At 44.9% G+C, this 25,710-nt stretch overlaps 1 protein-coding gene across 1 annotated transcript in view; it reads right to left on the reverse strand.

Annotated features, from left to right (window-relative positions):
- The window catches only part of LOC309551035 (diacylglycerol O-acyltransferase 2-like), a 47,171-nt gene extending 35,616 nt beyond the window's left edge, over window positions 1–11,555 (reverse strand). Inside the window, exon 1 of the mRNA XM_082251476.1 lies at window positions 11,425–11,555. Within this exon, the coding sequence (XP_082107602.1) occupies window positions 11,425–11,442 (18 nt within the window). The 5' untranslated portion in view covers window positions 11,443–11,555. The remainder of the gene's footprint in view (window positions 1–11,424) is intronic.
- Between the last annotated feature and the right edge of the window lie 14,155 nt (window positions 11,556–25,710).

The following is a 25,710-nucleotide window of genomic DNA, read 5'->3' on the forward strand; positions in this document are numbered from 1 at the left end:
CTGTGTAAATGAACCTTAAAGGCAAACTGTAGCTAGAATTTAAAGAGGAGCTTCAGCCACCTATTAAAAAAAAATAAAAGTCAGCAACTACAAAAAGTAAAGTTGCTGCTGACCTTTAAAAAACAGGCACTCACCTGTCAACGATCCAGCGGTGAGCTCACCCCAGCCGTCTTCATCCACCGTCCACCCTCAGCGGCGCCAGCATCTTCACTATGGGCACCCGGCTGTGACAGCTTGTGGCTTCACTGCTGGGTGCCCATTGCGCAAGTCGCATGGTGCATCCTGGATTGGTGGATGTAGTCTTCTGGAACCTGTCAGTAACCCAGAAGACTGCAGGGGGAGGGGAGGGGAGGAGAACTTCTGTTGCCGAGCACCGCAGGTGCTTGGAACAGACGTTGGAGCAGGTACTTATCAAAATCGGGTACTTGTCCCCCCCCCCCTCTCCTCAAAAGTGCAATTGTGCAAGAGGAGCGGAGGATGAGTCCTTAAAGCGGTTGTAAATCCGAAAAAAAAAAAACCTGCAAGACAAAGGCATAATGAGCTAGTATGCATCTCATACTAGCTCATTATGTATTACTTACCTTAGAACGAAGCCCTGACACGGACCCCCGGACATGGCTGCGGGCGCTACCATGATCCCTCAGCGTCTCTTCCGGGTTCGGCGGCTCCGTCACTGTGATTAGCCGGAGCCGCAATGACGTCACTCCCGCGCGGGAGTGATTTTCAGGCAAGCTACCGGCAAGGAAAACTGAAGGTCCCCCCGGACCTTCAGAGCGCATTCCCCGCTCACGTGAGCGGCTGCATGCACTGCAAATATCTCCTAAACCATGCCGGTTTAGGAGATATTAATTGTACCTACAGGTAAGCCTTATTATAGGCTTACCTGTAGGTAAGAGTGTCAAAAAGCGGGATACTACAGCTTTAAAGCAGAACTTCCCCTTTTGGGTGGAGTTCCGCTTTAATCATGGGTGTTAGGCAGCCCTGGTCCACCTTACTAGCTAGAAATAAGTACATCTTTGCCCACAGAATATAACCGGTGCACTGACAGGCCCTCCCATTCAGGCTATGTGTTCACTCACATGGCCGGTACAAGGGGGGGACAGGAGGGACACCTGCCCTGGGTGGTGTCCAAATCTGTAAAGAGGGGGGCGCACTAGGAGCTTCTGCTGCTTCTCCTGCTTGACAGGAGTGACTGTCATGCTCCCTCCTGTTACTGCATAATGAATCGATTCCCCCGACTCTTCGGTTCCAGCGACTTCAACTCTGCACCCTTCACTCCTCTCCTTCCAAACTCCCCTCCCCCTGTCGGCTTGTTCTTCCTCCTGGCCAGATCACTTCCTAGTTGGTCAGTTTCACTTTGTCCGTCTCATCTCATTTCCAGCATTCTACATTCGTCTTTATCTTCCCTGCACAATCGTAACTCAGCACCGATTGTTCTTCTCCTCTCTGCTGTTCACATTAATGTTCTCCTTCTTCTATCAGCTGTCCCCTCCATACATCTACATTGCACTTCCTGCAGCTTCTGTTCAGAGCTCTGGCCAGCCTTTGACTGACACCCTTTCCTTCCCAGTTTAGTCCTCTACTAAGGCTGGCCATGCATGTTCAATATTCTTGTACAATTTTCTGTTAGATTTACCAAAAAACATACAGTATAATAGGAGGTCAAAAAACTAAACAACACTTTCAATTGTATCCTATAAGGCAGGCCTTTGTACTACATAGTTGAAGGTAAATCTAAAGAAAATTGTAAGAGAATTGTATAATGTATAGCCAGCCTAACTGTTCTGTCCCTAAAATGCAGCCTTAGCGCTTTCCTTATGCCCCGTACACACGTTCCGATAATCGTACGACTAATGTTTCGCAAATTGTTGCATGTTACAAAAATCGAAACCATCAGATTTTCTTCATACGATTTACTGACCAAGTGTATTTTTCGTAGCTACGTATCGGAAGTGATGTCATATATGTCTGACTCCTGCGTCGTGCAACGTCTTTTGACTATTTCCGATCATGCGTGGCATTTGTCGATCGATTTTCAGCGTACGCATACTGTACTGATGAAACGATTATCATTCGATAAGCTGCCGTGATCGGCTCTCGAAAGCTGTGTACTAACGATTAGATTATCGTGTGATCAGGTTGAAAGCGAGTTGTCGTACGATTATCGGAACGTGTGTACGGGGCATTAGTCCTCCACTCTGCTTTTTAACCACTTGCCGACCGCCCGCCGCAGTTTTACTGCGGCAGGCTGACTCGGCTGCGCGAAAACGACGTAATACTACTCAGAATTGTTGCTCTTTTTTAGTTTATAGTGCAAAAAATTAAAATCGCACAGGTGATCAAATACCACCAAAAGAAAGCTCTATTTGTGGGGAAAAGGGACATCAATTTTATTTAGGTACAGCGTCGCACGACTGCGCAATTGTCAGTTAACCACTTTACCACCAGAGGATTTTGCTGTCTTACGTCCAGGCCACTTTTTGCGATTCGGCACTGTGCGACTTTAACTGACAATTGCGCAGTCGTTCAACGCCGTACCCAAACTAAATTTACGTCCTTTCTTTTGGTGGTATTTGATCACCTATGCGATTATTACTTTTTGCGCTATAAACAAAAAAAGAGCGTAAATTTTGAAAAAATAACAATATTTTTCACATTTTTTTATATGAAATTCCTCCCCAAAAAAATGTAAAAATCAAAATGTTTTTTAATTTTAGGCCAATTTGTTTTCTGCTACCTATGTTTGGTAAAAAAAATCACAATAAGCGTATTTTGATTGGTTTGCGCAAAAGTTATTGCGTTTAATAACTAAGGGAAAGATTTCTGTCATTTTTTTATGTTTTTTTTTTTAACGAGTAATGGCGGCGATCTGCGATTTTTTTTTGCGGGACTGCGACATTGCGAAAGACAGATCGGACCCTTGACTGACATTTTTGACACTTTTGGGGGTACCAGTGACATTACTGCAGTAATCAGTGCTATACATATGCACTGTTACTGTAAAAATTACTCTGGCAGGGAAGGGGTTAATTTTAATGTGTGGGGGGAGGTGACTGAGTGACACAAGGACAGATCGCAGGTTCAGCTATGCTGAACCCTGCAATCTGACACTGCCTGTCACTTAGGAGATCCGCCCGCTCTGTTTACACAAGCGGGCGGATCTCCAAACTCGATTCCCCAACGATCGGGGAAGAGCAGCGGCGATCACCGCCACTCCTCCCCTGGCCCGACTCCTGCTGTGACTGAATACAGCGGGAGCGAGCCTCCGGCGGTGCGCGTGCGCCGCCAAGAAAGGGGAGTGTCTGGCGACGTTGGTCTACGTCGCCAGACAATAACGAACCACTTTGCCGCAGTAGAGCTCTAGTGAGCAGTGGCAAAGTGCCAAATCGCAAAAAATGGCCTGGTCATTAAGGGGCAAATCCTTCCGGTCCAAAAGTGGTTAACACATATTCTTCCTACTCAGACCCCCCTGCCAATTCACTCTTCTATCCCTAATAACCAGGACACTGCAGTTTGGCAAAACTGTGATAGTATGTGCGGTTTACCTGGGTTCTACGTGCGTTCCTATTGAATTCTATTACACATGAAAGCTCATCAAAGTCCTGTATGCTGCATCTTTGATGTGGTTTAAGAAAACGCACTGTGTAATAGAATTCAATAGAAGTGTACCTAGAACCCAGGTAACCCACACATGCAAGAACACTGGCCAAACCGCAGTGCACCAGTGTGAGCTCACTATAAGGCCCCTTTCACACAGGCTTTCCAATCCGATCCGCCTGTCAGTTTTTCAGGGGGACCGTATCGGATGCTCCCTGCAGCCCTATGGAGCAGCGGAAGTCAGTGGAGACATCTCCGCTGACACACGCTGCTATCCGATCCGATCCTGTCCATGAAATCCAGGCGGATGGAAACCCTATTTTCCATCCGTCTGGAGGATAGGATGAGAACGGACAGGCAGTCTGTTCTCATCCGATCTCCCATAGAGGAGAGCGGGGATTTGACAGCTCCGTCCCTGCACAGCGGGGATCAGCGGATCGATCCCTCGCTGAGCAGAACGGACGAATTGCTGCAGGATCCTGCTTCTAGGTGGGTGACACGCTTTGCGCGCTGCGGTTTGCTGCACAATTTATCACAGCAAAACTGCACCGTGGTTACGAGCCATTGAAAATGAATGGCACCCAAACATGTGTTTTGCGATTGCAGTGCGATTTGAGATCGTGGACAGAATCACAGCGATTCTGCTCAAGATCCCAAAATGCCAAATATGAACAAAGCTTTAAACTTTACTTCCACTTTAAGGTGCTTGATTTTACCTTTCCCCCCATACAGACTACCTGACAGGGCCCCCTCCACCTCAAATTATCAAATTATATTTTTCCTAAAAAATACACATTACTAGCAGGCGTAAACACAACAAAATCCCTGCTAAATCTAAAAAGATAAAACTGCATTGAGTTAATAAATAAAGCCCTTTGTATGAATGAGGTCTTGAGGCCAATTCACATGGTTGCTGCGGCCTGTACAGTGTAAATCAGTGGTTTAGTAATGTGGCTGGAGCCACCTGTGTGCGAGCAGCCAAGTTACGCCATGGGGGACACAGCCGCTGTAAGAACACAGCCGTAGTTTGTAATTTGACAGGTGTATGGGTGCAGGTGTATGGCCCCCGAACATAGACAGTATGCATTCAGGGCCTGTCAAATTAGGACCTTTGGCTGTGTTTGTACAGCCGCTGTGTCCCCATAGAGTAACAAGCGGCTCCACATGAACAAACCACTAATTCACATGGCCAGAGTATCTGTGTGAATTAACCTTTAGAGCTTGTTCACATGTGAGGCTCGGGGTCAGTAATATTTCATTGTTGACCTGCGCTTTTACCTCCCCTGTAGCTGCAGAGGCAGTTGCTCAGGGAGAACACATGCAGAGCCCGCAATTCTTTGCTTCTCAGCCATGCAGGAATTATATTCCCCTTTGAATATGACCCGGTCAAGTGAACAGCACTGCTCTGTAAGTTAGTGTGGGGATACCTCCTCCTTTCTGTCAAATGCTGTCTGAAGGCTGACCCAAATGCCGATTAAAGCACATTTAAATGATCAAAAATATTTTTAAATGATTTTTACAATTTTATTTAATTTTTTCTAGAATTTTTTCCTTTTTTCTTTTTTTACATTTTTAAATGCCCTGTTGTGTTGGAAAGGGGGGGGGGGGGCTACTGAAATGTTTAAATGCCTTCTCGATGGGTGGGGTTGTTTGTTGAAACAGACCCCTACTGTCTCACTTTTTAAAACAGGGAAAGGGACTGAGGAAATAGATTCCTCAGTCTCTTTTTATGCAGTCTCAGTTGCACTGGCAATGAATGAATAGGAAGCGCTTTAAGGCTTCCTGTTCATTCACAAACTGAACATAGTAAATGCAGTTTACTATGGTTCAGTTATGAATGAACACAGGAGTGGTTTGTACTGATCACTCACTGTATTCATTCAACAAAAGAAGAGGCCAGCAAATATGACATATTTACCACCCCCCTCTCATGAAACAATCCTCCCGTGTGCTCCCTAGCAGCTGCAGCTGATGGAAGGGAGAGGAGCGGAAGCTTGCATTACTGTGGAGGAGGGAGCACGCACAGGGAGGTCTGGACAGTAGGGAGAAAGAGGGAGGAGATCAGAGCAGTGGGATATGGTGGCGGAATACTGGAACTGACCCTCCTGTGGCTCTCCCTGTTCTGAGCCCAGGCCCCATTAGTTTATTAGGGTGGCTTGGGCACTTGCTGAGCAGGAAAACAGGCTGTACTGCCTTATCACTGGAACTGATCCACCTGTGGCTCTCCCTGTTCTGGGCCCAGTCCCCATTAGTTTATTAGGGGGGCTTGGGCACATGCTGAGCAGTAAAACAGGCTGTACTGCCTTATCACTGGAACTGATCCTCCTGTGGCTCTCCCTGTACTGAGCCCAGGCCCTATTCGTTTATTAGGGGGGCTTGGGCACTTGCTGAGCCGGAAAACAGGCTGTACTGCCTTATCACTGGAACTGATCCACCTGTGGCCTAGCCTGCAGCACAGCTGGCAGGGGGGAGAGGAGGAGGAGCCACAGGAGGATCAGTTCCAGTGATAAGGCAGTACAGCTGTCCCTTCTGCTTGGCTGGTGCCCAGGCCCGCCTGTTGAAGTGATGGGACCCGGGCCCAGGCCCAGTACAGGAAAAGCGGCTGTATCCCCTTTCGGTGTCCCTAGATTTCTATATACGTTTATAGAGTCTTTCATAAATACAGAACTTGCACAGGGATGAGCAATCACCTCTTCCCTCCATACACCAGTAGTTGGCTGCTCAGGCACTGGTGGGGGGGGGGGGGAGATGGGTAAGAAATAGGTATGTGGTGGCTGGCTTAGTTTGTTGTTTTTCCTCCCTACAGTTTTGTAGTGGAGTGCTATTTACTTACCATGCTCAGATGCAGACCTTTTAACTACATTTCCCTCAACTCCATGAGTTTCTGGACACACCCAGGAAAGATAAGTTCAGTTTCTGTCCCTCTGCAGCTAAGAGAGGCCACACCTGATGAGGCAGAAGTAGCTGAGCAACTGATCTGTAGCCAGGTAAGTGCCCTCCAGAGTCAGAACCGGCATGCAGGCAGCAGCCTAATGGCATGCAGCTCCTCTGGAAGTCCCAGCTACCATGGGAAGCACTTCTGATATCTACTAGAGTACTCCAGTTCCAGTGGGGTTTCCCCTGTGCCCTCAGGTCTTGGATCTCCCCAGCTGTGTTACCACAGCTACCCTCAACTTCACTGAGTGGGAATCTGTCTAGGAGGGTAATTGCAAGTAGCTGTGGTTCAAATTGTTTTACCAAGCTAGTAATTCTGCACTTGGCTCTCTGTTATAGAGTCTGACCGAGATTATGCAATACAGTCACATGTTAGCCTGATTGAGTCACAGAGACAATGTTTTAAAGTGTCCATGTTTGTGCAGCTTTCATAATCTGTTATGTTTTATTCTGCAGTGTAGGCATGCTCTTTGCTATCCTTAGCACCTGTTTAGTGAACTGCAAGTTACAGTTGCTAACTGTCTGTTACAAGTTTACATTAACCACTTGTTATATACATATATACTGCAGCAGGCTGGCTCTGCTGCACGAATCGATGTATGGGTATGTCGGTTCACGGTAATGATACTGGGGGGCGAGCATGCACGCTCCCGCCCCCACTAGGCAGCGGGGATGCCGATCCACGGGGCCGGTGGTCGTGATCCCGCGATCGCTCCCCGCTGAGAGAGAAGAACAGTCAGCTGTTGTATACACACTGGTGTTCTCTCTGAAATGATCACAGAGCACCTGTATATAGGATCACAGGTCTCTGTGATCATTTCACAAGTCCCTCCCCCATACAGTTAGAAAACACTCCTCTAGGCTCACACTTAACTCTTTGATCACCCCTGGGTTAACCCCCTTCTCTGCCAGTGTAATTATTACAGTAACAGTGCATATTTTTAACACTGATTACTATAGTTATGTCACTGGTCCCCCCAAAAGTGTCAAAAATGTCAGTTAGGGGTCCAATCGGTCCTGCCGCAATGTCGGAGTGCTGCTAAAAATTTCAGATCCCCGCCACTACTAGTAAAAAAAATAAATAAATAAAAATGACATAAATCTTTCCCCTAGTTTGTAGACGCGATAGCTTTTGCCAAAACCATTCAAAATACGCTTGTTGCGATTTTTTTTTTTACCAAAATATGTAACAGAATACAAATTGGCCTAAGGGGATGAAAAATTTTGATCTTAAAATTTTTTGGGGGGGAATATTATATAGCAGAATGTGAAAAATATTGTTTTATTTTTATTTTTTTATTTTTTAGAATTGTCGCTCTTTTTTGTTTATAGCACAAAAAAGAAAAATTGCACAGGTGATCAAATACCACCAAAAGAAAGCTCTATTTGTGGAAAAAAAAAGAACATCAATTTTATTTCGATAAAGCGCCGCACAACTGCGCAATTGTAAAGTAACGCAGTGCCGAATCGCAAAATATGGGCTGATCATTGAGGGGGCAAATCCTTCCAGTTCCAGAACTGGTTAAAGCCTAACTCCAAGGAGTATTAAAACAATCCACCCTTGCAGAGGAGCCCCCACCACTGCAAGATGAAAGGGTTAAATGATTATTTAATCTAGAGTGGGGGCTGCAACCAGTCCCCCACAGCCTGTTCTGTAAGCTTTCAGCGGTTCCAGTCGCACTCCAACCTCTTCAGCATACTATACTATTAATGTCCCTATATCGTACGTGATGACGTTACGGCTCTACCCACAGATCAGAGCGTTGGGTGGAGGAGCAGAGCACTAGAGCCATCTAGAAAAGGATGTTAGGTACATGATAGAGACTTGTGAGCTCTTAGATTGTAAGCTCTAACAAGCAGGGCCCTCTGATTCCTACTGTATTAAAGTGTATTGTATTTGTACTGTCTATCCTCAAGTTGAAAAAAGTGCTGCGTAAACTGTCGGCGCTATATAAAGTCTATATAATAATAATAATCTCTCCCCTAGACATAATGAGCATTTAACCCTTGCAAGGGGGGCATGAGGTAACTGTGAAAGTGGATTTATTTATTTTTTTTCATTTTCCTGGAATTGGACATTTCAGCTCTGGAAGGTTTTTCCCCCTTCATGACCACCCATTTTTTGCTATTCAGCACTGCGCTACTTTAACTGATAATTACACGTACCCCAACAAAATCTATAACATTTTTTTACATAAAAAATAAAGCTTTCTTTTGGTGGTATTTGATCACCTCTGGGTTTTTTTTTTCAATTTTCTTTAATTATATAAACTAAAAAAAAAACGACAATTTTGAAAAAAAAAAATATATTTTTTTTACCTTCTGCTATAAAACATTTCCCATAAAAATCTTTTAAAAAATCAAACTTCTTAATACATTTTGGCCAATATGTATTCTGCTACATGTCTTTGGTAAAAAAAAAAAAAAATATTTATTTTTTTCTACTTATTTTTTTTATCCTAGTAATGGCAGCAATCAGCGACTTATAACGGCAATAGTGCGGCGGGCAATCTGACACTGACTCTAGGGGGAACTAACTCACTGCCACTGACATCATCAGTGCCCTAATTACAGTGATCAGTGCGAATAATATGCACTGTCACTGTACTAATGACACTGGGAAAAAATGGGTTAACATCTAGGGCGATCAAGGGGTTAAATATGTGCCTAACATTGTGTGTACTGTGTGCTGCTTTTACTGGGGATCTAGCTGTTTTCATTCCCTGCTTAGCAATGAAATAGCAACAAGATCCCCTGACACTGAACACAGCTCTGTGTTGTTTACACTCACAGAGCAGTGTTTGGGGTGACCCGGTTGTTGGCATGTCCTGTGACAAATCACGGCACAGCCAGGCGGGTGCACACCGCCTACCCCTGTACCAGTAAGGCCCCTTTCACACTTGTGCTACTTGTCATGCGATTTGGGACTGCAAAATCGCATGACAAGTCGTTCTCCATTATTTCCAATGAGCCCCAATCATATCTGTGCGACTTGAAGTCGCACCGACTTCAAAGTAGTCCCTGCACTACTTTTGGCATGATTTTGATGCGTTTTGAGTAAAAGACTTTATAAGCCCAGTCAAACTCGCATCAAAATCTCAGCAAAATCGCGGTAAAATCTTGCGACTTTGAAGTCGCACAAGTGTGAAAGGGGCCTAAAGCTACATTGTACGAACAGTAAGCGGATACAATTCTGACCTTTCATCTAATAATGTTTCAATGTACTTGGAGCATGAAGTAAACTATACAGTCCACCAATCAAAGCCCTAGTGAAAGATAAAACTTGACTGCACATTAATTGTGACCAGGGCTGCTGTTGTAAATCACGGGGTGCAACCTACCTGGCAGGGACCCCCGGAATATATAAAGACAATATTTTCACTAAAATCATTATTAGCGGACACAAACATAACAGAGAACCTGTGTGAATTAGCCCTTTTTAATTGTTTTTTACATTTAAAAAAAAAATTATATATTTTTTTTAAATGTTAAAAATGTTTTTATTTTTAACATTTTTATTTTTAATAATGATTTTATTTTACAATTTTCTTAAACTATTTATTACAATGTTTAACTATTTATTTATTTTAGAATTTATTTTTTTTACAGGACAGGGAAGCCTGCAGTGCTCTGGGGTGGGGGGGGGGGGGGGGGTTGGTTACAGTGAAAGGGGGGCACACGGGGAGAGGGGATCAGAAGCAGACAGGACAAGGAGGGGGATCAGTGCCGGGGAAGCAATTACAGTTTAGAATTTGTTATTTTTTTTTTACAGGACAGGGAAGCCAGCAGTGCTTTGGGAGAGGGGGGTGGGGGGGGGGGGGGTGGCACAGTGAAAGAGGGGCACATGGGGAGGGGGGTTTAGAAGCAGGCAGGACAAGGAGGGGGATCAGTTCCGGGGAAGCAATTACAGTTTAGAATTTTTTTTTTTTTTTACAGGACAGGGAAGCCTGCAGTGCTTTGGGGGAAGGGGGGGGGGGTGGCACAGTGAAAGGGGGGCACATGGGGAGGGGGGATCAGAAGCAGGCAGAACAGGGAGGGGGATCAGTGTTGGAGAAGCAATTACAGGATCGATGCCCTATGTCTGTGTCTCTCCCTGCAGCAGCTGAAAGCTGGCAGGAGGGGGAGAAATTGGCTTTCAGCTGCTGTAGAGAGCCGCACAGAGCTTCCTTCTGTTATTGACCGCTGCCCGACCGCACCGATTCCCCATATTGTTGGGGCCCCCCTGTGTGCCCGGGCCCCCTACAGGAGGACTGGTGATCCCCCCTATCAGTGGCCCTGTGACTCCTCTTAGCAGGAGTTGCATCTCCTCTTGCTTGCTGCAGAATTTAATCACAAATGTTCGGTGATTGCCAGACAAAGCAAATATGAAAGGAAGAAAAATAGAGATTTATTCCCCAATTACGGAAAGGTTTCTTCACAGTAAGAGCTGTGAAAATGAGGAATAGACTCCCTCCAGAGCTGGTTCTGGCTAGCTCACTAGATGGCCTGGATTCTTTCCTAAACGTACACAACAGAACTGGATACTAACATTTATAGGTAAAGCTAATCCAGGGAATATCCGATTGCCTCTCGGGGGATCAGGAAGGAATTTTTTCCCCTGCTGGAGCAAATTGGATCATGCTTTGCTGGGGGTTTTTCGCCTTTCTCTGGATTAACTGTGGGTATAGGATTGTGTATATAAGATTGTATGAGGTTTTTTTTTTTAATGATATTTTTGTTTCCTTTTTATTGGTAGAACTAGATGGACTTGTGTCTTTTTTCAACCTGACTATGTAACTAAATGAAGGTCTATATAAAAAAATCCTATAACTAAACCCGCATGTAATAAACCATACCGAAAAAAAAAAAAAGTCATAATATATATTATCCAGATAGAGTCATATAAGCTCTTACCTCCTGCATGGGCTCCATATGAGAGGCTGCCCGGGTCACTCATCGGTAGAAGCCAAGGTCCTCATAATAAGAATAGATTTGATCACTGTAACAAAGTTGCGGTGTATTTGAACAAAATAAAGCAAGCATTTAAAATACCAGTTTCATAACACTATGAAAATGTAGACTTATTCACAGCATATTAATGTAATAAAACACAGAAAAACCATCATAAATCGGTGTGACTGGGATTAGGAGATCACAAGACACTTTGAGTAAAAGAGCTTTTCATACAACAGTCATGGCTTCATGTACCCGATTCACAGTCGTTAGTTGGAACTGGAGATGTTTGAGATAAAGGTGGGATCAAGGAAGGAGAAATTTAGGAAACAAATGCATGAGATAAGTATACAAAACCAATGATAACAGACTATTAGCCCTCTCTTTCTATTGCGTATTGCAATGTGTTGCATGAAAATACCGCTAGTGCTCTGCCATTGCGCTACATCCTTCCTGTACTTTCTTGTTTGGTTCGATCGTCCATGCAATGAAATACATGTGAAAAGCCAAAGGCCCCTTTCACACGGGCGATCCGATCCGATCCGCCTGTCAGTTTTCAGGCCGGCCTGATCGGATGCTCCATGCAACCCTATGGGGCAGCGGATGTCAGCTGAGACATCTCCGCTGACACCCGCTGCTATCCGATCCGATCTGTGAAATCCGGACGGATGGAAACCCTATTTTCCATCCGTCTGGAGGATCCGATCGTATGGGATCGGATGAGAACGGACAGGCGGTCCGTTCTCATCAGATCTCCCCATAGAAGACAGCAGTGATCTGACAGCTCTGTCTCTGCACACAGAGCAGGGATGGAGCTGTCATCCGCCCGCTCAGAAGGGATCGGGGGATCGATCCCCCGCTGAGCAGAACGGACTCCGGCGGGCGGTGCACCCGTGTGAAAGGAGCCTTAGGCTGGCCATACATGTTCAATTTTCTTGTACAATTTTCTGTTAGATTTACCAAAAACCATATAATATGAGGTCAAAACTAAACAACATTTTCAATTGTATCCCATAAGGCCGGCCTTTGTACTACATAGTTGAAGGTAAATCTAAAGAAAATTGTAAGAAAATTGTATAATGTATGGCCAGCCTTAGTTGCCTTAATGTGATGCCTATTACTTTACTAGCAGACAGCCTAGGAGCATGACAGCTTCCATCTAAGCTTTCCCACACAGGTATTTTCCTTTGTGAAAGAGTCATTTTAATATATTAAGCAAAAGTCCATATAACGAGACAATTTATTGTAATCTGAACATGGAAAGCACCAGTGATCTGGTTAGCCTCAGCGCAGTAATGGAACATTCACACAGAAGAGGATTATCTTGCCCCCCTTTGCACACAGAGCCATAAATACAAAGACCTACCTTCCCCGGGAAGGGGGGGACACTTGACGGTGGTCCTCTGATTGTGTCATTGACAAGGGTCATCCCCAGCTGTGAGCAGCCTGCATCCCACACGTGGTCCTGAGTTCAGGAGGTGAGGAGAGCTGGAGATGTCTGGTACCCGCACACACATTCCCAAATACAAGATGCAAGACGCTTCCTGATTTGCAGCTCAGTCTGGCTGCTGATTGGACTGAGTTCTATCCCTGAAACCCATCAGATGCTGTGATGCAGCAGGATCAGGACAGCATTAACTCCTGCACAGCCTAACCACACTGGAAAATGAAGTGTCAAAGCATACTCACCCCCCTTCCCTCCCGCTTTTGACTCATCTGTCAAAATTTTCACGCAAATCTGTTACTGTAATTACAGTGTGCTCACAGATCCGTGAATAAAACCAGCACGTATTTCCTGTATCTATTTTTTTTTCAAGCAAGATTAAAGTAAACCTTTGACGAGGAAGTGAAAAGATTGTCATGGCTGATATTGCCTTCTGAATAGGCTAGTTGCTTTTAAATTCACTGACAGCTCAGGCTACAGTGGGCAATCAGACACTGCTGACTTTACCACTTAAAGCCGGAAACACAGTATACAACTTTTAAAGTTAGATATCTTTTAGATTTACCTTCAACTATGTAGCGTAAGGGCCTGCCTGATTGGATACAAATTTAAAGTGTTTAGGTTTGACCTCATATTATATGGTTTTGGTAAATCTAAAGGAAACAATCTAAAGACAATTGTATAGTGTGTATCCAGCTGAAGGACCAAGCCTATTTCTAACATTTTTTGTTCACAAGTTAAAATCAGTATTGTTTGCTAGAAAATTACTTAGAACCCCTAAACATTATATATATATATATATATATATATATATATATATATATATATATATATATACAGTGGGTACGGAAAGTATTCAGACCCCCTTAAATTTTTCACTCTTTGTTATATTGCAGCCATTTGCTAAAATCATTTAAGTTCATTCTTCTTCCTCATGAATGTACACATAGCACCCCATACTGACAGAAAAACACAGAATTGTTGACATTGTTGCAGATTTATTAAAAAAGAAAAACTGAAATATCACATGGTCCTAAGTATTCAGACCCTTTGCTGTGACACTCATATATTTAACTCAGGTGCTTTCCATTTCTTTTGATCATCCTTGAGATGGTTCTACACCTTCATTTTAGTCCAGCTGTGTTTGATTATACTGATTGGACTTGATTAGGAAAGCCACACACCTGTCTATATAAGACCTTCCAGATCACAATGCATGTCAGAGCAAATGAGAATCATGAGGTCAAAGGAACTGCCTGAAGAGCTCAGAGACAGAATTGTGGCAAGGCACAGATCTGGCCAAGGTTACAAAAAGATTTCTGCTGCACTTAAGGTTCCTAAGAGCACAGTGGCCTCCATAATCCTCAAATGGAAGACGTTTGAGATGACCAGAACCCTTCCTAGAGCTGGCCGTCCGGCCAAACTGAGCTATCGGGGTAGAAGAGCCTTGGTGAGAGAGGTAAAGAAGAACCCAAAGATCACTGTGGCTGAGCTCCAGAGATGCAGTCAGGAGATGGGAGAAAGTTGTCTTCACTGCAGCCCTCCACCAGTCAGGGCTTTATGGCAGAGTGGCCCGACGGAAGCCTCTCCTCAGTGTAAGACACATGAAAGCCCGCATGGAGTTTGCTAAAAAACACCAGAAGGACTCCAAGATGGTGAGAAATAAGATTCTCTGGTCTGATGAGACCAAAATAGAACTTTTTGGCCTTAATTCTAAGCGGTATGTGTGGAGAAAACCAGGCACTGCTCATCACCTGTCTGCTGTGGGGATGTTTTTCAGCTGCAGGGACAGGACGACTGGTTGCAATCGAGGGAAAGATGAATGCGGCCAAGTACAGGGATATCCTGGACAAAAACCTTCTCCAGAGTGCTCTGGACCTCAGACTGGGCCGAAGGTTCACCTTCCAACAAGACAATGACCCTAAGCACACAGTTAAAATAACGAAGGAGTGGCTTCACAACAACTCCGTGACTGTTCTTGAATGGCCCAGCCAGAGCCCTGACTTAAACCCAATTGAGCATCTCTGGAGAGACCTAAAAATGGCTGTCCACCAACGTTTACCATCCAACCTGACAGAACGGGAGAGGATCTGCAAGGAGGAATGGCAGAGGATCCCCAAATCCAGGTGTGAAAGACTTGTTACATCTTTCCCAAAAAGACTCCTGGCTGTATTAGATCAAAAGGGGGCTTCTACTAAATACTGAGCAAAGGGTCTGAATACTTAGGACCATGTGATATTTCAGTTTTTCTTTTTTAATAAATCTGCAACAATGTCAACAATTCTGTGTTTTTCTGTCAGTATGGGGTGCTATGTGTACATTCATGAGGAAGAAGAATGAACTTAAATGGTTTTAGCAAATGGCTGCAATATAACAAAGAGTGAAAAATTTAAGGGGGTCTGAATACTTTCCGTACCCACTGTATATACAGAATATATATACATATATAGTATCTCACAAATGTGAGTACACCCCTCACATTTTTGTAAATATTTTATTATATCTTTTCATGTGACAACACTGAAGAAATGACACTTTGCTACAATGTAAAGTAGTGAGGGTACAGCTTGTATAACAGTGTAAATTTGCTGTCCCCTCAAAATAACTCAACACACAGCCATTAATGTCTAAACTGCTGGCAACAAAAGTGAGTACACCCCTAAGTTAATAAGCCATTTTCCCTCCCCAGTGTCATGTGACTCGTTAGTGTTACAAGGTCTCAGGTGTGAATGGGGAGCAGGTGTGTTACATTTGGTGTTATCGCTCTCACTCTCTTATACTGGTCACTGGAAGTTCAACATGGCAAAGAACTCTCTGGAGAGCAGAAAAAAATATTGTTGCTCTACATGAAGATGGCCTAGGTTATAAGAAGATTGCCAAGACCCTGAAACTGAGCTGCAGCTTGGTGGCCAAGACCATACAGCGGTTTAACAGGACAGGTTCCACTCAGAACAGGCTTCAATGTGGTCGATCAAAGTAGTTGAGTGCACATACTCAGCATCATATCCAGAGGTTGTCTTTGGGAAAAAGATGTATGAGTGCTGCCACCATGGCTGCAAAGGTTGAAGGGGTGGGGGGTCAGCCTGTCAGTGCTAAGACCATAAGCCGCACATTGCATCAAATCGGTCTGCATGACTGTCCTCCCAGAAGAAAGCCTCTTCTAAAGATGATGCACAAGAAAGCCCGCCAACAGTTTGCTGAAGACAAGCAGACTAAGGACATGGATTACTGGAACCATGTCCTGTGGTCTGATGAGACCAAGAAAAACGTATTTGGTTCAGATGGTGTCAATGGATGTGGATGAATGTGGCGGCAACCAGGTGAAGAGTACAAAGACAAGTGTGTCTTGCCTACAGTCAAGCATGGTGGTGGGAGTGTCAGGGTCTGGTGCTGCATGAGTGCTGCTGGCACTTGGGAGCTACAGTTCATTGAAGGAACCATGAATGCCAACATGTACTGTGACATACTGAAGCAGATCATGATCCCCTCCCTTCGGAGACTGGGCCGCAGGGCAGTATTCCAACATGATAAAGACCCCAAACACGCCTCCAAGACGACCACTGCCTTGCTAAACAAGCTGAGGGTAAAGGTGATGGACTGGCCAAGCATGTCTCCAGACCTAAACCCTATTGAGCATCTGTGGGGCATCCTCAAATGGAAGGTGAAGGAGCGCAAGGTCTCTAACACCCACCAGTGGCAACCTGTGAAGCTCTGGTGAACTCCATGCCCAAGAAGGTTAAGGCAGTGCTGGAAAATAATGGTGGCCACACAAAATATTGATACTTTGGGACCAATTTTGACATTTTCACTTAGGGGTGTACTCACTTTTGTTGCCAACAGTAAACAAAAAAGTTAGCCCAATTTTTGTTGTATATTGTGAAAGATAATGTCAAGTCAAGTAAATAGATAGCTAACATGTTACAGTTAAAATTGCGTACACTCGTGGAATGGCGACAAACTATGGTTCCTTAAAATCTCCATAGATGACGTTTTAAAAATGTTTATTAGATACCATTTTAGAGCTGCAGAGGAGGTCTTTTGCTAAAATTATTGCTCTGACAATCGTAGCGATACCTCACATGTGTGATTTGAACACTGTTTACATTTGCGGGTGCGACCTACGTATTCGTTTTCTTTGGAGCGCGAGTCAGTGTCATTTGTACAGTGACAGTACATATTTTTTAGCACTGATCACTGTATTAGAGTCACAGGTTCCCAGAAAGTGTCAATTAGTGTTAATGGCATGCAGCTCCTCTGGAAGTCCCAGCTACCATGGGAAGCACTTCTGATATCTACTAGAATACTCCAGTTCCAGTGGGGTTTCCCCTGTGCCCTCAGGTCTTGTATCTCTCCAGCTGTGTTACCACAGCTACCCTCAACTTCACTGAGTGGGACTCTGTCTAGGAGAGTAATTGCAAGTAGCTGTGGTCCAAATTGTTTTACCAAGGTAGTGATTCTGCACTTGACTCTCTGTTATAGAGTCTGACTGAGACTATGCAATGCAGTCACATGTTAGCCTGATTGAGTCACAGAGACAATGTTTTAAAGTGTCCATGTTTGTGCAGCTTTCATAATCTGTTATGTTTTATTCTGCATTGTTGTCATGCTCTTTGCTATCCTTAGCACCTGTTAAGTGAACTGCAAGTTACAGTTGCTAACTGTCTGATCACTCTTTCTGTTGCAAGTTTACATTAACCGCTTGCCGACCGCCCGCCGCGTATATACTGCGGCAGGCTGACTCGGCTGCGTGAATCGATGTATGGGTACGTTGGTTCACAGTAATGGTGCTGGGGTTGAGCATGCACCGCTGGCGGCACGCTCCTGCCCCCACTAGGCAGCGGTGATGCCGATCCACGGGGGCTGGCGGTCGTGATTGCCGCCAGGAACCCGCGATCGCTCCCCGCTGAGAGAGAAGAACGGTCAGCTATTGTAAACACAGCTGACCGTTCTTCTCTCTGAAATGATCACAGAGCGCCTGTGATCCTTCTATATAGGATGAACATGATCATTTCGCAAGCCCCTCCACCCACAGTTGGAAAACACTCCCCTAGGCTCACATTTAACCCTTTGATCGCCCCTGATGTTAACCCCCTTCCCAGTCAGTGTCATTTGTACAGTGACAGTACATATTTTTTAGCACTGATCACTGTATTAGTGTCACAGGTTCCCAGAAAGTGTCAATTAGTGTTAAATTGTCCTCCGCAATATCGCAGTCCCACTATAAGTCACTGAGCGCTGCCATAACTAGTATAAACAAAAAAATTCCAGTATATATATATACACACCATAGTTTGCAGACGTTATAACATTTGCATAAACTAATCTATATTTATTTTACCAAAAAATATGTTCAAAATACATATTGACCTAAATGTATGAAGAAATTAGAATTAAAAAAAAAAAAGTTTAACAAATATGTTTTATAGCAGAAAGTAAAAAATATCGTTTGATTTTCAAAATTTTCGATCTTATTTCGTTTATATGCAAAAAATAAAAAACCTAGTGGTGATCAAATACCACCAAAAGAAAACTCTATCTGTAGAAAAAAGAAATTATATAAATTTATCTTGTGTACAGTGTTCCATGGCCGCCTAATTGTCAGGTAAAGTAATGCAGTGCCAAAAAGCAAAAAACGGCCTGGCCATGGCCAGAGGGGAAAAATCACCTGGAGGGCAAGGGGTTAAAGTGGTTGTAACCATATAAAAAAAAAGATCCTGTTTTTTTTAAGGCATGATCTATAGTACAGTGCTTGTGCCATGTAATCAGTCCCTTCCTATGTTTTAATATACCTGGTTGATCCTGCCTATTCCTGTGTCTCCCTGTCTGTGCTGACCACATTAATCATGGCTGCTGAGCCATGATACTGTGGTCAGTTTACGTACCTCCATCATCCCATCCTCTGCTGTGAGTCTCTCCCCTTCCCCTCACCCCCTCCTTCCCTGCCTGTCAACATAAGAGCCGCTCTCCTCGCCACCACTCTTGCCACTATTCAGCTGCAATATGCAGCAAAAATACATGTATCCCCTCCGGCTTATGCTAGCATTAACTACAGTGTTTGTGTTATTTTTTCAATGAAAAGGCTAAACACCTTTTCCTACATCAATGTTGTGTGGTCACGTGACTTCCTTCGGCTGGCCTGCTGATGTCACAGGGGAATCTCAGCCCCTCCCACTTCTCTACATAGATCGGGGAGGAGGAACAGAGAGGGATCACGTGACCACACAGCTGCCATGTGAGAAAAGGTATTTAGCCTTTTTTTATATTAAAAAAAAAAACACATACACAGTAGTCAATGCCACCATAATCCAGAGGGGATACCAGTAAAGTCAAGACCTTACAGACGCTTGAAGCTGACCATACACAAAACAGTCTGATTGTACAATCTCCCTTAGATCGACCATTAACTATTTAGTAGAAGAGCCTGCCTGATTTGATGTTGAATGGATTGTTTAGGTTTTTCCCTACTATTACATTGTTTTGGTAAATCTGAAGGACATTGTAAAGTGCAGCGCATATTCAGATTTTATAGTGTATGGCCAGCTATACCTTGATTTTCTGGGCTGCATGCTCGCTTCCTGTGAATAGCTCCGAAAATACTAAGGCCAGAGACAATTAGGCAATGGCAGAATATCTAAGCTTTTAAATAAAATGTTTTTTTTATTTAGGTTTAGTATCTTTATAATGTAGATAGGTTGGATCATTTTATTTTTACATGCTTTGTGGTTGGAAGACACCAGGTAGAGAGGTTCGATTGAGGTCTTCACCTGGTAGTCATACAGATTGATATCAGCAGGGTGGGGAGGCCAGAACACTTACAGCCCATAAAACATAGGTATATCAGCTTGGATGGTGTTTTGTTTTTTATTTAGGGGGGCACTACATGCTGGTTTATCTTTGGGGGAAGGTCGCTCTCTCCTCCTATCCCTCAATTTCAATCCCAATTTATTCATTTAGCACTTGTTAAAAAAATGTTTTTATAATTTATGAATTTTCTTTTCTACTTGTCTAACTCCACTGTCCATGTCCCTGATGACCAGTAGATTCAGTGCTGCAGCCTGTGCCCACGCCAACCATTTGCTAGGGTTGCCAACTGTCATTATTTCACATACAGTTGTAAACATCCGTAAATTTTGCTCCATTCCATGAATGTCTGTGGTGGGAATAAGTGTTCAGAAATATACCAACTCTGGCCAGTAGATACAGCAGTGCATAGCAGGAAGAAATCAGTTTATATTTTTGTAGCACTGTCCAACATTAGTATGAGGGAGGGACTCATGCCTACTCAGCCCATGGGTGCTGTAACCCACCCCCTTCCAAAGCCTGGGTTAAGAAAGTGCCGGATCAGAGCAGGGTGGGAGGAGACTCTCTCTTCCCCTCCTTTTTTTCACTTCCCTCCTCTCCTATCTTTGGCTTTTAATCCCCCCCCCCATTCTCTCTCTCTTCCCCACCTTTGGCTCTCTCTTATCCTCTCAAAGGCTCTCTTCCCCCTTTCCTATCTCTGCCTCTCACCTCCCCCCTCTCGCTCTCAATCTTGTCTTGATCACTCTCTCTTCCAACATCTTGCTCTTAATCGCTTCCCCCCCTCCCTTGCTCTCTCACTTTTCCCATCTGGCGCTCTCTCTATCTCTCCCCCCTCCTATCTTTGGCTTTTTCTCTCTTACCCCCTCTTGTCCTCTCTCTTCCTCCTTCTGGCTCTCTCTTCTCCCCCCTCTCTCTCTGCCCACCTCTGGCTTTCTCTGTTCCCCTCCTCTCACTCTCTCTTCTCCTCCCCCCAACTCTCTTCCCGTCTGGCTCTCTCTTCTCCCCCCTCCCCAATCTTCAACTTTTTCTCCCTCCCCCCCTACTCTCTTTTTTGTCTCTCTCTCTTCCTCTCTCTGGCTCTTTCTCCCCCCTCCTATCCCTGGCTATCTCTCTTCTCCCTCCTTTAGCTCTCATTCTTCCCCCCCCCCCCGGTCTTGCTCTATCTCTCCTCCTACCTCCGGCTCTCAATCTCTTCCCGTCTCACACTCTCTTACCCCCCCTCTCTCCTCTCCCCCCTACTATCTTTGGCTTTTTTCTCTCTTACCCCCTCTCGCTCTCTCTCCTCCCCATCTTGCTCTCTCTTCTTCTCCCTTGCTCTCTCTTCCCTTTCTCTCTGCCCACCTCTGGCTTGTTCTCTTCCCCTCCTCTCACTCCCTCTTCCTCCCCCCCCTCGCGCTCTCTCCCCCCCTTCTCCTATCTTTGGCTTTTTCTCTCTCCCCCCCCCCCTTACTCTTTTTCTTCTGACTTTTGGCTCACTCTCTTCCCCCCTCGCCTATCTCTGGCTGTTTCTCTCCTCACCCCTCTGGCTCTCAATCTCTTCCCCTCTCCCTCTTTCTCTCTTCCCCCCCCCCATCTTTGGCTCTCTCTCTCTTCCTCTCTCTGGCTCTTCCCCCCTTTTCTATCTCTGTCTCTCTCTCCTCCTCCATTTTGCTCTCTCTTCCCTCTCTCTCTCTGCCCACCTCTGTTTTTTTTCTCTTACCCTCCTCTCACTCTCTCTTCCCCTGTCTGTCTCTCTCTCTCTCCTCGCCCCTCTCCTATCTTTGGCTTTTTCTCTCACCCCCCCCCTTACTCTCTTTCCTCTGACCTTTGACTCTCTCTCTGGCCCTCTCTTCCCCCTCTACTATCTCTGGCTGTCTCTCTTCTCCCCCTCTAGCTCTCATTCTCCTTCCCTTTTTTGTTCTCTCTCTCCTCACACCTCTGGTTCGCTCTCTTCTCCCCCCTCACTCTTTTCCCCTCTCTCTCTGCCCACCTCTGGCTTTCTCCCCCCCCCCTGCTCTTTCCCCATCTGGCTCTCTCTCTCTTTTCTCCCCCCTCTTCCTCTCACCCCACCTCCCTCTCTCTCTTACCTCCTCTCCTATTTTTGTCTCTTTCTTCCCACCTTTGGCTCTTTCTCTTTCACTCCCCTGCCTCCCTATTTCTTAACACTTCTGGCTCTCTGTCAGGACCTGGATCACCTGCTAATGGTACTGTGATTCCCAGAGCTGAAGGACGCAGTTCCTGGGGCCACCAGTGGGTGTCTCCAAACAGGCAGCAGATGCCAGTAATTAGGCTCCTCATGGGAAGGTAAACAACCACTCCTTTGGTTTGCATCAGTGTTTCAGTGTTTTGCCTGGTAGTCATATACCTGCTTGCTGATTGTTCCTATTCCTGCCTTATGCTGTTACCCTATCTCTGCTCCCCTTGTTCCTAGTTCTAACCATCCACTGCTATGTCAGCTGCCCTCCATTTTTATATAGTGTATTATAGTTAGGTTGTTGGTTGCTCTCTTTCTTCCCACCTCACTGGCTCTCGCTTTCTCACTCCTCACTGTTTTTTTCGCTGCATCTCCAGGCGTCCCAGCTCATCGTAATCCTGGTCATGCTCACATTTTTCTTACCGTTTGGACGGTTTAAAAATTGGGCAGATAATTTGTTACGGGTTTTGGTAATGCTTACATATTTAAATATTAATTGGTTTATTTTCTAATAAGGACGTCTATCGTATTTTTAGTAGTTAATAAAAAGTATGCTCGGTCAGTAAATTGTACCCATTTAGTTAATAAAAAGGATCTCTAACAACAGGAACATCATGAAATGAGCCCTGGATGATGACACAGCCCCTATGCACATACTGCATCCTTTTTTGAAGCAGAGGTCTTTCCACCATCATATGGAATAGGACAAAGAAGGAGTATAAAGGTAACAGGTGATACTAGGGGAGGTAGAGCGGTAAGCATCACCATGATTAGAAGGATTTAATATTGACTCTACTGGGCTAATTGATGTGCTTGGCTCCCTCCCTTTCTGCTTGTACTGTCGCATGTGTGTTGCACTTTATACACTTTGACGCTGTATGTGCATTCCTCCTTGATTGCTTCCTTTATGTGGCTTGCTGAAAACGTTTGCAAACTCTTAACTTGCAGTTATGATGTCACTAATAATCTGAAAGACTGTGTATGAAGCTTAATGGACATTGATGATCACTGCTCTACTGATTTGCTTCAATACTTTAGCTCTGAGCATTTCCAAGGATCCCCTTTTCACTCAGTAATTAATGTATGCCTTCGTGGCTCATGGATTTTCATTAATACTACATAAAAGATTGTGATCTTCAGAATACTTGAATAACATCGAATACATTGGTATTTATTCCCTAGAGCTGCGGCAATTTATTCAGTACAAAACATCTATCCATTGGAAGCTGATTCATATTCATTCACAGCGCCATCTGGTGGACAGACATTGTATTTACCAATTTACCACCGGAGGATTTTGCTGTCTTACGTCTAGGCCACTTTTGCGATTCAGCGCTGTGCGAATTCAACTGACAATTGCGCGGTCATGCCAACGCCGTACCCAAACGAAATTTATGTCTTTTTTCCCACCAACAGAGCTTTCTTTTGGTGGTATTTGATCACCTGTGCGATTTTTACTTTTTGCGCTATAAACAAAAAAAGTGTTTATTTTGAAAAAATAACAATATTTTTAACTTTTTTTATATGAAATTCCCCCCCAAAAAAATGTAAAAATCCAAATTTTTTTAAATTTTTGTCCAATTTGTTTTCTGCTACCTATGTTTGGTAAAAAAAAATCACAATAAGCGTATTTTGATTGGTTCGCGCAAAAGTTATTGTGTTTACTAACTAAGGGAAAGATTTCTGTCATTTTTGGTGTTTTTTTTTTAAACGCGTAATGGCGGCGATCTGCGATTTTTTTTGCGGGACTGCGACATTGCGGCGGACAGATCGGACCCTTGACTGACATTTTTGACACTTTTGGGGGTACCAGTGACATTACTGCAGTAATCAGTGCTATATATATGCACTGTTACTGTAAAAATGACACTGGCAGGGAAGGGGTTAATTATATTGGAGCGGGAGGGGTTAATGTATGCCTGGTGCTTACCAACGTGTGGGGGGGGAGGTGACTGAGTGACACAAGGATGCTGTGGGGCACTTGGTGGGAGGGGACAGGAGTGCCAATGGGGGAACCCAAGAAGAAGAGGATTGGGGCTGCTCTGTGCAAAACAATGGCACAAAACAAGTAAGCAGGACATGTTATTTAACCACTTCCCGCCCGCCCTATTACAAATTGACGGCGGGAATGTGGTTGTGTTATCCTGACCGGACGTCATATGACGGCGGCAGGATAACACAGCTCTGGGCGCCCCCCGGGGGCGCGCAGAGCGGCGATCGGTGATGCGAGGTGTCAGTCTGACACCCTGCATCTCCGATCTCGGTAAAGAGCCTCTGACGGAGGCTCTTTACCATGTGATCAGCCGTGTCCAATCACGGCTGGTCACATAGTAAATAGGAACAGCCGTTGATCGGCTTTCCTTAGTTCGTGCCTGACAGGCACGAGTAAAGGAGCGCCGATCGGCGGCTCCCCTGACAGGGGGGGGGGTCGGCACTGGTAATCAGATCATTGATTACCAGTGCAGACCCTCGGGGGGGTGCCACTAGATCCACCAGGGATGCCCACTATGACCCCAGGGATGCCCACTATGACCCCAGGGATGCCCACTATGGCCACCAGGGATGGCAATCAGGGCTCAGGGAGCCCCCCATTGCCCTCCCCATCAGTGATGCCCACCAGTGTCCTCCCTATCAGTGCTGCCCACAAGTGCCCATCATTGCCATCCTTTAGTGTCGCCCGCCAGTGCCCATTATTGCCCACCAGTGCCGCCTATCAGTGCCCATTAGTTGCCATCAGTGCCGCCCATCAGTGCCCATCAGTGCCCCCAAGTGCCGCCTATCAGTGCCCATTAGTGCCCGTCAGTGCCACCTATTAGTGCCCGTCAGTGCCACCTATCAGTGTCCATCAATGCCGTCTATCAGTGCCCAGCAGTGCCGCCTATCAGTGCCCACCAATGCTGCATATCTGTGCTACCTATCAGTGCCACATATCAGTGCCTATCAGTGCCGCCTATCAGTGCCGCCCATCAGTGCCACCCCATCAGTGCCTCCTCATCAGTGCCTCCTCATCAGTGCCTGTCAGTGCAGTCTCATCAGTGCTCATCAGTGCAGGAAAAAACTTATTTATTTACAAAATTTTATAACAAACAAAAAAACTTTTTTTTTTTTCTCAAACTTTTCGGTCTTTTTTTATTTGTTTAGCAAAAAGTAAAAATCGCACAGGTGATCAAATACCACCAAAAGAAAGCTCTATTTGTGGGGGGAAAATGACATAAATTTGGTGTAGGTACAGTGTTGCATGGTTGCGCAATTGTCATTCAAAATGCAACAGCGCTAAAAGGGGAAAATTGGCCTGGGCAGGAAGGGAGGGAAGTGCCCTGTATTAAAGTGGTTAAAAAAAAACAAAAAATCTTTCCAATAATATAAATTTGATTTACACAAAAAAAAACCAAACAAAAACAAAACAAAGGAACCGTTAGGGCTCTTTCACACGGCCGCTCCGTGTGTCCGCAAATCATCCTATTTTTTTGCGGATGATTTGCGGACATAATGTAAGTCAATGGCACTGCGGATGTCAGCGGAATACCATCCGCTGATATCCGATTTTCCTCCTTTCATTTCTGTTCGTTTTTTGGAACGGAACAGAACCCTATTTTTCCTCCGTTCAAAAAACGGAAAGGAAGGAAAATCGGATGTCAGCGATGTCATCCGCTGACATCCGCAATCCCCATAGACTTACATTATGTCCGCATATCATCCGCAAACGGACACACGGAGCGGATGACACAAATGTCATACGCTCCGTGAAAAAAAAAAAAGTCCCGCAGCGGAGCTTTCACACGGAGCGGCCGTGTGAAAGAGCCCTTAGAATTAAAAGGACTTTGTAAAA

Source organism: Pelophylax lessonae (genome assembly GCF_965119305.1).
Source record: "Pelophylax lessonae genome assembly, chromosome: 3".
NCBI lineage: Eukaryota > Metazoa > Chordata > Amphibia > Anura > Ranidae > Pelophylax > Pelophylax lessonae.